The sequence below is a fragment of the Alligator sinensis genome, unplaced genomic scaffold (genome assembly GCF_000455745.1).
Source record: "Alligator sinensis unplaced genomic scaffold, ASM45574v1 scaffold2091_1, whole genome shotgun sequence".
NCBI lineage: Eukaryota > Metazoa > Chordata > Crocodylia > Alligatoridae > Alligator > Alligator sinensis.
The window spans coordinates 4,601-17,080 of NW_005843846.1; the positions used below are offsets into that span (position 1 = coordinate 4,601).

A 12,480-nucleotide genomic window follows, 5' to 3' on the forward strand; every position below is an offset into this window, starting at 1 on the left:
ATTTTTCTGGTGGCCATTGGGGCAAGAGTTTTAAGAACAGTAAGGCAGCCATTATAGGCCAGTTGGAGTCTTGAATGAAGGGCCTTGAAGATGAAGATTAATTCCTTATTTCATAGACATCAGGGCTGGAAGGGACCTCGGAAGATCATCGAGTCCAGCCCCCTGCCCAAAGGGCAGGAAGTCAGCTGGGGTCATAGGATGCCAGCAAGATGAGCATCCAGTTTGCTCTTGATGCAATGAAGAAGAGGGAAAGGGGCAAAAAGGGGGTTAACACAATGGGCTAGGAAAATTATTTCTGCAGCAGCTTTTGGGATGGGCAGGGCAAGACTGCATTTGTCCACTGTAGACAGAAGGAGGTTACAGAAACTGAGAGGTGACAAAATGAGAATTCAAACAAATTTTAGCTGCTTGGAGGGTTAGAGGCCATACCCCAAAGATGCTGCATAGAAAGAGTCTGCAAGTTTTAGAAAACAGCCTGGACGTGAGGACCTATTAGCTTAGTCTCGTCAGAGACCAGGAGGCAGCTCAGGTAACAAGCAAGATGGTGAGACTGTTAACACTGATGGAGAAAGGAAGTAGTGGGGAGGGCTGGGGAACTCTGAGAAGACTAAAAAATAGCTTTGCTTTATCTTGGGCTTCAGCTATCCTTCAGCTGATGGCAAATATTCACAGGATGGTAAGGGAACTCTGAGAAGACTAAAATATAGCTTTGCTTTATCTTGGGCTTCAGCCATCCTTCAGCTGATGGCAAATATTCACAGGATATTTTAGAAAGAAAGGCCAAGATTTCTGTTTGAACAGAAGGTGATAGATTTGCAAGTTATGAGCAGAGGTAGTAGCTGAATTTGTGCTTGCAGATCAGATCCAAGATAACATGCAGAAGAGAAGGCATGTCTCCCCCCACCCCCAAGCCCTATGGAGTTCCTACAGAAAGCTGGCAGATGCTTGAAGAAGAAACAGCAGAGGGCAGAATCATGGACAAGAAGATTTCAAGAGATGGAGCAATATCAACTGTGAAAGCAGCCAAAAGGTTGAAGAAAGTGAGCATGGAGTATTAATCCATTTTCATCCTCACCCCAAATACTGCTCATCAACCCAGGCTGATGCAAACGGCTGAAGTTTTGCAGCAAGCTAGCATCTGTGCAAGAGATATTCGTGCACAGCAGGATGAGCTCAAGCCAAACCCCAAGCAGAAAACCTACACTGAATGGGCCACAAACCACCAAACCAAACCCAAAATGTACAAGTCTGCACACACTATACACAAGGAGGTTTCCTACAGTCACAGCGTCAGCATTTTCAAATGTTTATGCTGCAACTGGCAGAAAGTTATTTAAACACTCATGCAATGCTTTCAGCATGCAGCAGGCTAAATAATGATTTTTTCTTTTGTCTTAATAGTCAGTGCCTTCAAATACCCAATTTATGTACATACCTTCAGCAACTGCTTGTGTAAATTAGGCATGAAATAGCGGGTGCGCTCTTGAAATGCCAAGCCCTTTGTTTTTATCCATCTCTTTAGACTTTAAGCAAACTAATGTACCAGCAAAAACTATTCACTTACCGGCAACGGAAACAACTTTCCATTTACTTTAATGCACAAACTATTGGGATAGTTATCTTCTTGAGGGCAGCTAGTCTCTGCTAGACACAACCTATTTCCAGAAAAAAAGAGTTTTAAATAGCATTATACTCAAAACAACATACATTTGTTATCATTTGGATTAAAATATAGTTATGGAAAAATTCCAATGTAAGAAAAATTCTGAATCACCTCAGCTGAACTTGGACTGTGTAATCCCTCCGGCCCCCAGGCAGAAAGTCTCTGTTGGAAGAGGAGGAGTAAGAGAGAGTCTTCAGTTGGAGAGAGAAATCTTATATTTCATTTGTCACTAAAAACAAAGGATGCCTGCCCTATTATAATCTTAAATTACTTTCAAGACTCAAACTTTCTCTCACAATCAAAACTAATCAAGAATAAAAGAACAAAGCACTTGTAACCAATACTAGCTACTTATACTAAATAAAATATAAGCTAAGCTGCACAGAGAAGCATCGTTTAGTAATAAGAAAAAAAAAAAAACAAAAAACACCTGATTTGTAAACTGAGCATTTAAATCCTCTTAGTTCATCTCGGCTGTAGTCAGTGCTATGCAATTAGCAACCCTGAAACTAGCCAGATCCTGCCATCTTCAAGGCTGCTATTAGGGACAAGGTCTTCTGAGTACCAAGATAAGAATCCTTAATGAGGTGCAAACAGCTGTACTGGGGCTGTTTCTGCAGCATAGCACCCTCAGTTTAAGCGACACCTCCGCTATGGAAGGCACTGGGATCTGGCCAACGTCATCCAAACCAGGGGTTCCCAAACTGCGGTATGCATGCATACCCCCAGAGGTATGCAAGGTCTCTGGTTGGTAAACAGGAGAAATTGTGTAATGGCTGGTTTAATTTTCATTATAATAACTGGCATTTAAGGGGTTAAAATATGAAACATGCTGGTAGGGGTATGCAGGCAGCTGGTAAATCTGGAAGGGGTATGCAATAAGAAAAAGTTTGGGAACGTCAGACCTAAACTATTTTAAATGGTTGTATGTGTTACTCATGGGCATCATAAGTGGCTTATACAGGCCTTCAGCATGGTTCCTCCACTGAGGCCATTTTATAGCTCGTGAGAAGTCTGAAGCCAGTAAAGGAAACAAGCCCCCAGACTGTCAACGATGATAGGAACAACATCCCACCTAAGCAAAGAGAAAATACAAGCTACCATCCTCCAAGTATTCATGACAAATATTTAGGTTTCAGATGATTAGGTCCATCTTATCCAATGCTCTAGTGATGCAGGCTTTTCCTGCATTAAACACAACTTTGTACAAAGAGTAGTTTCAGTGGTTTCAAATAACGGACCTAATCCATCTTACTTAGGAGTGTTGTGCAAGCCAAGTAGTTGAGAAAGATTTTTATCACAAGTTACCCTGAAATTCTGCAAATCATCTATTGCACAATTACAAAAAACTAAAAAACCCAAAACCCAACAACCCACATACATACCATGCACTCTCCTCTTACCTGGAAATGCAGATTTCTCTGACCTGCTGAGGTGTTAGAGCAAAAATAAAAAACTTTTCTTGGAACCTCTGAATACTGCTCTGTACTGAAAGAGAAGAAATGCAAAACAAAATTTAAACAGGATGGTCCACTACCAAAAGTCTAAATAGCAGCAAGGGCAGTACAGTAGCACCCTGCGGTGTTCTTCTGGGACAAAGGACTAGGACACTTAAAGATCACAGTGTTTTTACCAGTGAAGCAGCAAGGGTATGACCCACTCAACTATGTGCAGATGGCTTAATACATTAAACTACACTCAAGACAACTCCTATATGGGCAATCCAGTTCCACTCTACATACATTCCCAAATAGGTCAGTAAACACAAAACTGTGAGTGGGGTAATACATTAAATTACGCTCAAGACAACTCCTATATGGAGCAATCCAGTTCCACTCTACATACATTCCCGAATAGGTCAGTAAACACAAAACTGTGAGTGGGGCCTCTCTGCCACTTTCTAAGACTTTGCCTTACAGCTAAAATGAAGGAGTGCTATAAAAGTTTGTGTGTTAATGGCGTTTCAGGGATTCAGGCAGAGTGAAACAGAATTGCATTTATGTACCATGCAGATGCCCTATTACACAGAGTAGGATCAGGCCCTTCATACTAAAGCAGGGGAATTTTTCCTATTTTTACAACTGTGACTCAGTACATTTTAAATTCTAAAATTCAGAACAGATTACACAGTTAGTGTTCCAGGACTCTGGCTTTGCGTGGTCTCTTGATGGCTTGCAGAACAGCAAAGATGCATTTCCACAGTTTCTTGTAAAATGGAATTAAAGTCTGAAGCACTTCAGAGGGCAGTTATAAAGAGATGAACTGCTGGTGGCCAGATGGAGAGTAACAATTCACTGGAAAACTTTGATGCTAACAGCGGCTGAAGGAAGTTACACTCCTCAAGAATTTCAGTCTCTCATGCTAGAGAAAGCCAGATGGACTAAATGTGTCTATGGAGAGCATTAGGAACACTGGAGGTTGAGACAGCAAGGGGCGGCGGGGGAAGGGGAAGAGAGAAGAAACGGACAGTCTGAAACGCACATCCCACAGGATGGCCACCCAAGCAGCTCCACGACACCATATACACCATGCATCCCAAAGTGGGTGCCATGTGGCCTGGGACTGCACTCTATGTGACACCCACTTCAGCCACTCCAGGATCTGTATTGCATGTGGCGGAGGTCCCACAATGGCTGCACCAACCACCAGATTAGGTATGCTGGGGGTGGGGGAGGAAAAGGGGAATGGAAGGGGGTTCATGGGCTAGATACAGCCCATGGGTCAGCCCTGAGCCACAGGCATGTCATGCCTTGTGTGGGTCTGATCAGACCCAGGGACACCACTGGGGTCAGACAGCAGGGCTCTGCAAGCCATGTGTTTGATACACTTGGTCTAGAGGGAGACATCTTGGAGATCTCTTGAAAACCCTTCTGGCCCTCCAATTCTGGGTCCTTCGCCTGCACAGGCTCTCCTAGGCCCCCTTGCACTGTGTCATCTTACCTTGGGGGGGGGTGGGGGTGGAAATGAGGGAAGCAGGAAACCAAAAGAGACTGTGGCAGGTGTTGCAGGTTGGGGCGGGGCAGGAACACCTTGGCACAAGCCCATGGGCTACCAGGTGACTCCTTGCAAGCTGCATGCAGCCCATGAATCGGAAAGCCTCGGTAAGTTGTCAGGGTTCTTCTGTTTGTCATTTGCTTACCAATCCCCCCTGGGACTTGGACAATACATGGATATGTGAAGCTTGTAACAAGTTGTGTCACTCCCCAGGAGTGACAAGAAATAACGGTGACAAGCTGGCAGAGGGTAGATTTAGACTAGATATCAGGAGGCGCTACTTCACTGTCAGGGCGGCTAGGATCTGGAACCAGCTTCCAAGAGAAGTGGTGCTGGCTCCTAACCCTGGGGGTCTTTAAGAGGAGGCTAGATGAACACCTTGCTGGGGTCGTTTGACCCCAGTACTCTTTCCTGCCATGGCAGGGGGTCGGACTTGATGATCTACTCAGGTCCCTTCCAACCCTACCAGCTATCAAACTATGAACTCCTGAATTGGGCTCGTCAGCCACAAGTGGATTCATCAGGCACCTGACAGGACCTCTTATACATGAACCATGATCCAGAGGATTGAGAGTTGCCTGTATACCAATCCCCACTTCAAGCATACACACATGAACACAGACAGAACAGGTAACCAGCTTGGGCTGCAGCCACATCACCATGCTCTGCCCCACTGCCCTTTCAGGACACACAACTTCTCACATCTGAATTTGGGAGTCTGAAGATAAGGATGAGTTCAGTTAAGGTCTCCACGTATTCCCAGAATAAGTGCTCCTGTTACCAAGAGACAAGCCATATTTCAAGTGCACATTTTGTAAGAAGCCCCCTGTTGCACGCAGAACCCCACCATGCAACTTTAACTGCCTTCATGGGGATGACAGCACACCCCCTACTCCAAAAAAAATAAAAATGCAGTATTTCCCAAAACAACAGGACTAATTATAAGAAGTTCTCTTACACACTGCTGGCATCTAGCTGCGAGTTGTGGAGATGGAAAGAATAAAGTGTAAATGTGTCCAGCAAGATATCAACCTGCAGTCATTTTTTTTCCAACTCCTGTACAGGATGCACTCCTGCTGGACTGTGCAAGCAGGGTTTCAGACCCGGCAGGGGTGTTGCACATCAGGTAGCAGAGAAAGGAAGGTAGTACTGTTACAGTCCACATTTCTCCTGTCCTTCTCATGGCAGAGCAGTGTTGATGTTTTCTTGTGTGAAATGGCATCAATGCAGCACCACATCAGCCCCAGATATTTCAAAATATGAAAGCGATTTAGAATCCTGCCAGCAGGAGGATTCGGCTGGAGCACATACCAAATATGAACAGTAATTAGAGCACTGGGTCTCTTACAGGTTAGTAACTAAAACGGGTTCCTAGTGGGGAGGAACTGGCCACCAGATTTCTCCAAACCAAAGGAGATTTCTTTTTTTGCTAACGATACACATTTAATAAACAGTTCTCTCCTCTCCATCAGTTTGACAATTTATGCAGATATATCTGCCAATCTCGTTTACAGGATGAGCCTGGACTGTAAATACACTTAGAATCTGAAGTATGAGCAAATATCAATATATGCTTTATTTGGACCACAAGGGTAAAAGAGGGGGTTACTGTCCCATTAAAAAAGGTGTTTTGATGACGAGATGGTATTTGATATAGTATTGAAAAACAGGGGGAAAAAAAAAAAACAGCCAGAAACAAAACGTCAACCCACAAGCCTGATACCCACCAGAGAGAAGAGGGAGAAAGGTTTGGTTTGAGGCTACAACTTTTAATCCAGCAGTGCTTTCAGATTTTGGCCTACTTCTCAACATGGGACTACCCACATGCTGCTGCTCCCTGATTCAATCGGATCAAGTCTATCCTTGTTACCTCTACTTCTATTGTAATTACTTCAGGCCCCTTTGCCATTTGGTTCTATAATTTTAAAATGTTAAGTGGATCAGCTGCATTTATGAATAAATACCTCCTAAACGCACGAACAGTGTTTTTTGTTTGACTGGATTAGAAGGTGTACACATTTAAAAAAAACAAAAAAACCCAAAAAAAACAACAACAACAAAAAAACAAACAAAAAAAAACAAACCCACACACTCCAGGAAATCTGTACTGGGCTACAAAGAAACAGCCCTAGGCAAACATAAATATTTTATACTTTAACAGAAACGCCTTCATGGAACTTCAAAAATATCACGGCGAGACTTGCATCTGATGAGTTCAGCCACAGTGAGAACTGGTACAATAACCACAATGCTACTTCTACTACAAGTGTTTGTGCAATTATTCACCTCACTGCAAATCAAGATCTAGACCATTCAAGAAGTTAACCTAAGGCTAACATGCTTTGGACAGCAGTGCAGGGGGTGAAAGTGGAGAAATCAGAAAATGGGTATACTGCGTGCACATGAAGGTTACACCCACCAACTGGAAAGAAATGGTTTAGAGTACCCGATTAACAGTAATCCAATAAAACATGCTGGTATATAACAGGTGGACTGCATTTACATCCTTGGGTAAAGTGATTCTATATCCACTTACAGTATTTTTTTTCAAGCCTTGTCAATTAAACACAGTACTTAAGAATTAGAAAGCAAGTGCAAGGTAACATACAGCTTTGGAAACAAGAATCTAAAAATTTGATGCAAGTTGAATCAACGTTGAAAAAAAATAAATAAATGAACACACTATAAAAAAAAAATCTGGCTATTTAAGGGGGATAAATAATTCGAAGTCTTAGTTAAACACACAACATTACTCAGTACTTGATGTCAATGACAGGTTGGAGGTGAACAAGTCACAACCAGCATTCAACTTGTACATGGTATACCACTGTAAAACCAAACATTTTATATGTGCTTTAGTTGTGATGTTAGAACAAGGACAGACTTGACATACTCTTTACTGTACACAAAAGCTACTTAATTGTAACCTCCCTGTAAGAAAGTTAATTTGCCAATTTTGACAAGTTCCTCCTGACCCTGTAGTACAATTGGTTCTTACTCCACATGGATTAAAAGTTACTTTCCAAAAATCCATTCCCAACTGATAAAAGTTGCCCCTTCTTCCCCCACAGCACATTATACTGATCACAAGAAACATTTGGTTAGAAAGGTCAGGTTGGAAGTAATTTATTGAATCTTTTGAGGCAGAAGAGAAATAAATAAATAAATAAATAAATATATAAATAACTGCACATTAGTGCTTCTGAAGTGCCAGTTACGACAATTTACAAAGTGCCATGCAGAATTTTGCATCTTTACAAATGGAAACGTTTGCCTCTCTGCAAGCATCCGACTTGGAAAGTGAACTATTTGAAGGCTTGCATGTTTATGGATCAGATGCAATGATGAAGATGGTGGCTGCTAAAACGAGTCTTTGTAAAACAGTCCTATGGGGCGCTTAATTTAAAACTAAACACTTACCCAAACTTGTAGGTTTGATGAGGACATCGAGCACATCATAAAAAGGGAGGGTTTTTAGCTGAACATCAGGATGGACAGGTGGAGCTGGAGGTGACGGCTGCTGCATCTCAAAGTGAGGTTTAGTGTCTTGAAGGAGGACAGAACCAACAGGTGATGAAGGGGACTGAGGGGTGACCGAAGTCGAAGGTAGCGGATGGATTCCAGCAACAGCCAAGTCGGGATCTACTGGTGAAGAACTACTGTCCAAGTTGAAAACTGAAGGTTTTAGAGCTGACAAGTCAGTCAGACTTTCAATTGTCCTCGGGTACCGACGCCTGTAGAGTTCTCGGATTTTAAGCTGAACTGCTGGGCTGCAGCCACTCTTCAGCAAGTGCAGTGCCCTCATCAGGAGGTCATGTTTCCGTCCACTCTTATTACGTCCTGCAAAGCCCAATAGCACTTGTAGTTCAGATACCCGAAAACTTGATACCATATTCTGGAAAGAGGAGAAACAAGTCAGTGCAGTACTCCTGACATATAAAATACGCAGCTGCATACGATACATGTAAGTTTCATATATGAAATTCAAGTTTCGTATTTACTCTTTCAGAATTGGTAATCTTTCCACCCTTCCCTCCCCTCAGTATGCCTCTGCCTCAAGTATTTCATCAATTTGAGTAGCCCCCTGCCAATCCAACTAGACAAATGCTTCCCATAGTGGGAGTGCACCAAGGACTACCTGGTGAGAAAGTGAAGTGTGAGCTTCAGCTGCACTCCCAAAAAAAGTGTCTCATTTTTCCTTTAAGAGTGTCTCTAGCTTGTCTTTCAAACAACCCTTGGGGAAGAAAAAAAAAAAAGTGACCCAAGCAAACCATGCTGCTGTATGTACCTGGAGCTAGAAGGAAACCTGAAACGCCAGCTCTGATAAATGAACTGCTTCATTTATTTCTACAGATGCTAGCTCAGATGATGGCAACGACTATAAAACAACATCAGTGATGGTTTTGTTGCTCAAAGCACCTTAAAAGCTGGGAAGCATTACCACATTTTGAAGACTTACCCAACTGACTCTGAGTATCTATTCACTTTGGGTGGGCCTTTAACACACAGTAGGCTTTATCCTTTGAAAGGGAAGCTCAACTTTCAAGCATGGGGGAAGCCCCCACCTAGGCTGTCATCTTAATAAGCATGCAACTTGTCACATCAATATTGTAACACTCAACATTAGTGGATTTTGCAGAGTAAAAGTAAATGCAAGGACAATCAGTGCTCATCCAATAATAATTTTTCCAGGGTTTTCTTTAAAATGTTCCCACTACTTCCGAGTGCCTGCCACAAAATACTTCCTACACAGTGGGTACGTCTACACGAGATGCACAGTAGAATTAGTCTACTGTGTATTTAGCATTAGCAGAGTTTTTGCCTGCCATGTTAACATGCAGTAGATGTAGTCTACCGTGCATTAGCATCACAAAAAAGTGTACGCCAGCACTAATATGCAGTAGCCCCGATTAGAGTGCACTAAGTTAACTACCTATTATTACAAGTACTAAATGTAATGTGTCGTAATTACAGCTCATTAATGAATACGTAGACACACCGAGTATTTTATTACAAACTCACTAATCCTCAACATTTTCTAGAATATGAGATCAGGCAAAAGAAACGCTAACATCTTCATGTGACATACCTGATCAAGTCCCTACGCCTCCTATTATCATGACGAAGTAAAACAACTGAAAGATAGCATGGTTTCAGTTCATTTAACTCTGTGAAAGCAAGCCCTCTGTCTAGACCTGTATATTCTCATTGTCAGCTTCTCATGTTTGTGTGGGACTCTTCCATAGCAACAGGACTGTTTAAAAAAGAGGAATGAGGCTGCAAACCAGCAAAACCTGGATAGTCACTTGATCCGAATTGACCAAAGCAACCCCCGCTTCTGACACACACACACACACACACACACACACACGCCTGCCCCCCGACTTAAAGTTTATTTTACTTCAAAGAAAAAGTTAAAAGTCAAATTTAATCCTTTTTAAAACAGACTGAAGACCACAAAAGGAAACATTTAGAAACTGGTATTAGAGCTCCTTTACTCTTGGTTCCCTACCAAACTCTTCAGTGAGCTGCATCCCACTCCCAGACAGTGAGCTCTCCTGGACAAGCAGGACAAAGGGACGCACATGGAAACACCTTGGAAGTCTTTCTTTCTACCTTGCTATGGCTTCCTACAGTCAAACTGTAGCGCTGAACACCCACCATTTTCAGTAACCCCAACTGAAGATTTAGGTTTGCATCACCTCTGAGTCAACCCATGTGTGTTTATTTTCCCCTTTACCATTAACCACTCAAACTCAGTTTTGTCCATGAATATTCACAAGTTATACATCTCAAGTCGAACGTGCATTTTCCCAGACCAGCTGTGCTCAACCTTTTGGTACCATGGGCCAGAGTGAGGAACGGTTCACCTGCGGGTAAGATCGAGCTCCATGCACTAGGCACTACTCCCTTCCACCCTCCTGTTGCAGGATCAGTCCCCAAGGGGCTGGCACAGTCCCCTCCTGCCCAAGTATGCTGGGATTGGATTCTGGGGGCCCAGCACCACCCCCTGCCCACCCAAATTGGCCTGCAGGGGCCTGAAACCACCCCCTTCCACCCCAGCGCACCAGGACTGAGTACCAAAGGCCTGGCACTGCCCCCTCCCTCAAAACTCCTACACACCAGGACTGGGCCCTGGGGCCTGGCACCACCCTGGCTGGCCCAGCACATTAGGACTGGGCACCCTATCCTGCATGCAGGGCCTGGGGCTCCCCATAGGTCTGGAAATCTGGCAGTTGGAGAGGTGCCACCATGATCCTGGGCTCCCCCTGCACCAGCAAGGAGGACATGATTGGGATGCGATCCCTGATCCCAAAACCACATGTTCTGCCATGCATGTGTGGCTTGGAAAGAGGTGCATTCATTGGAATTGGGGACAGATGTGGGGTGGAAAATTTTTCTGTGGGAAATTTTCCATTTCTAAAAATTCATTGTTCTATAAAAATTCATTAGTAACAATGAATGGATGCCAATACAATATATTAGGCAAGCTTGGCAGTTTCAAAAGTTGTAATTAATGTTTTTCAGGTGAGTATCCCTAGGAAGTGAGAGAGAGAGAGAGAGAGAGAGAGAGAGAGAGAGCATAAATCAGTAAAACATATATAAAACAGGAGGGTAAATACACTCGCATAAAAATCCAAACCAAAAATCAAGTTATGAATTCACATAGTTGGGAGCGCGCATAAATCAGTAAAACATATATAAAAACAGGAGGGTAAATACACTCGCATAAAAATCCAAACCAAAAATCAAGTTATGAATTCACCTAGTTGGCTGTGCAGGTCAAATCAAAAGCAAAGCAAAGCATGTCATGCACAGTTCTTTGGGTATGCTGAAATTAGTGTTTCAACAGTTTTCAGTGCCTTTTTTTCTTTCTTTCTTCTTTTCCTTAAAATGTAAACAATGTAAGGGAAGTGCATGCTATTGTGTATCATCTTTACATTTTTACAAGTATCCCAATAAAAATAATTTCTTTCCACGTAAAGCTTTGAATTTGTTTGAACATAAAACATTTAAACCACAGTAAGTGCGCTGTATTTAAATTGATTTCCTAATCAAATTTTTCAGTTCAAATACTTGTTTATTGGGACATAAAATTACCATGGGGTACTTTTTCAGTTTTGTTTACTAAAAGTAAGTCAAATAAACATGCTAAAATTGGATCACGCTCTATTTAGGGCATTGGAAAATTTTCCAATTCAATATTTTCTGGAAAACCCACATCTCTGATTGGGGACCATCACACCTTTAAACGAATGTTTGTCACCAGCCTGAGTATTTGGAAAGTAATTCAGCGTATGGAATGGTCTTGGGCATTTGTGACATCTTACTGATGGGAATTTCCCACTAACCATAAGGCCAAGAGAAGTTAACAAAAGGGAACATGAGATCACATTGATTTGGACACACAACAACAACATTTGAAGACTTCCTTGCTTTTTTGGACACACAACAACAACAACAACATTTGAAGACTTCCTTGCTTTCCTCAAAATAGTGAGCCCTGTAACTAGCATGTTTTCTGCCATTTTGTCCAAAATAGATAGATACTTCAGAGCTGTTTAAGTCTGTAATCAACCTGCTAATTTTAGAGTTGTTATCGGTTGATCTCAGAAGTCCAAGATGGCAAACGCCTCTGATCTAATACCACACTGTTTGCTACCAACTTTAAAAACAAGCAAGAGATTTCACTTTTCACTCAAGAAGTCTATGGGCCAACAAGAGGCAAAGCGCTGCTCGACCTGGTACTGGCTACTGGGGATGACCTAGTGATCGATGGGAAGCTGGGTGACAGCGACCACGAGCTGATCACCTTCACCATC

The 12,480-nt window shown here is 42.6% G+C and overlaps 1 protein-coding gene across 4 annotated transcripts in view; it reads right to left on the reverse strand.

The window, feature by feature from the left end:
• LOC102372038 (E3 SUMO-protein ligase PIAS2-like) overlaps positions 1–12,480 on the reverse strand; it is a 30,899-nt gene that overhangs the window by 2,361 nt on the left and 16,058 nt on the right. For all 4 annotated transcript variants that reach the window (XM_025195783.1, XM_006039196.2, XM_025195782.1 and 1 more), the window contains 4 exons: positions 8,078–8,552; positions 3,067–3,151; positions 1,775–1,825; positions 1,565–1,655 (listed from right to left, as the gene is read on the reverse strand). In XM_025195783.1, the coding sequence (XP_025051568.1) occupies positions 1,565–1,655; positions 1,775–1,825; positions 3,067–3,151; positions 8,078–8,552 (702 nt within the window). The remainder of the gene's footprint in view (positions 1–1,564; positions 1,656–1,774; positions 1,826–3,066; positions 3,152–8,077; positions 8,553–12,480) is intronic.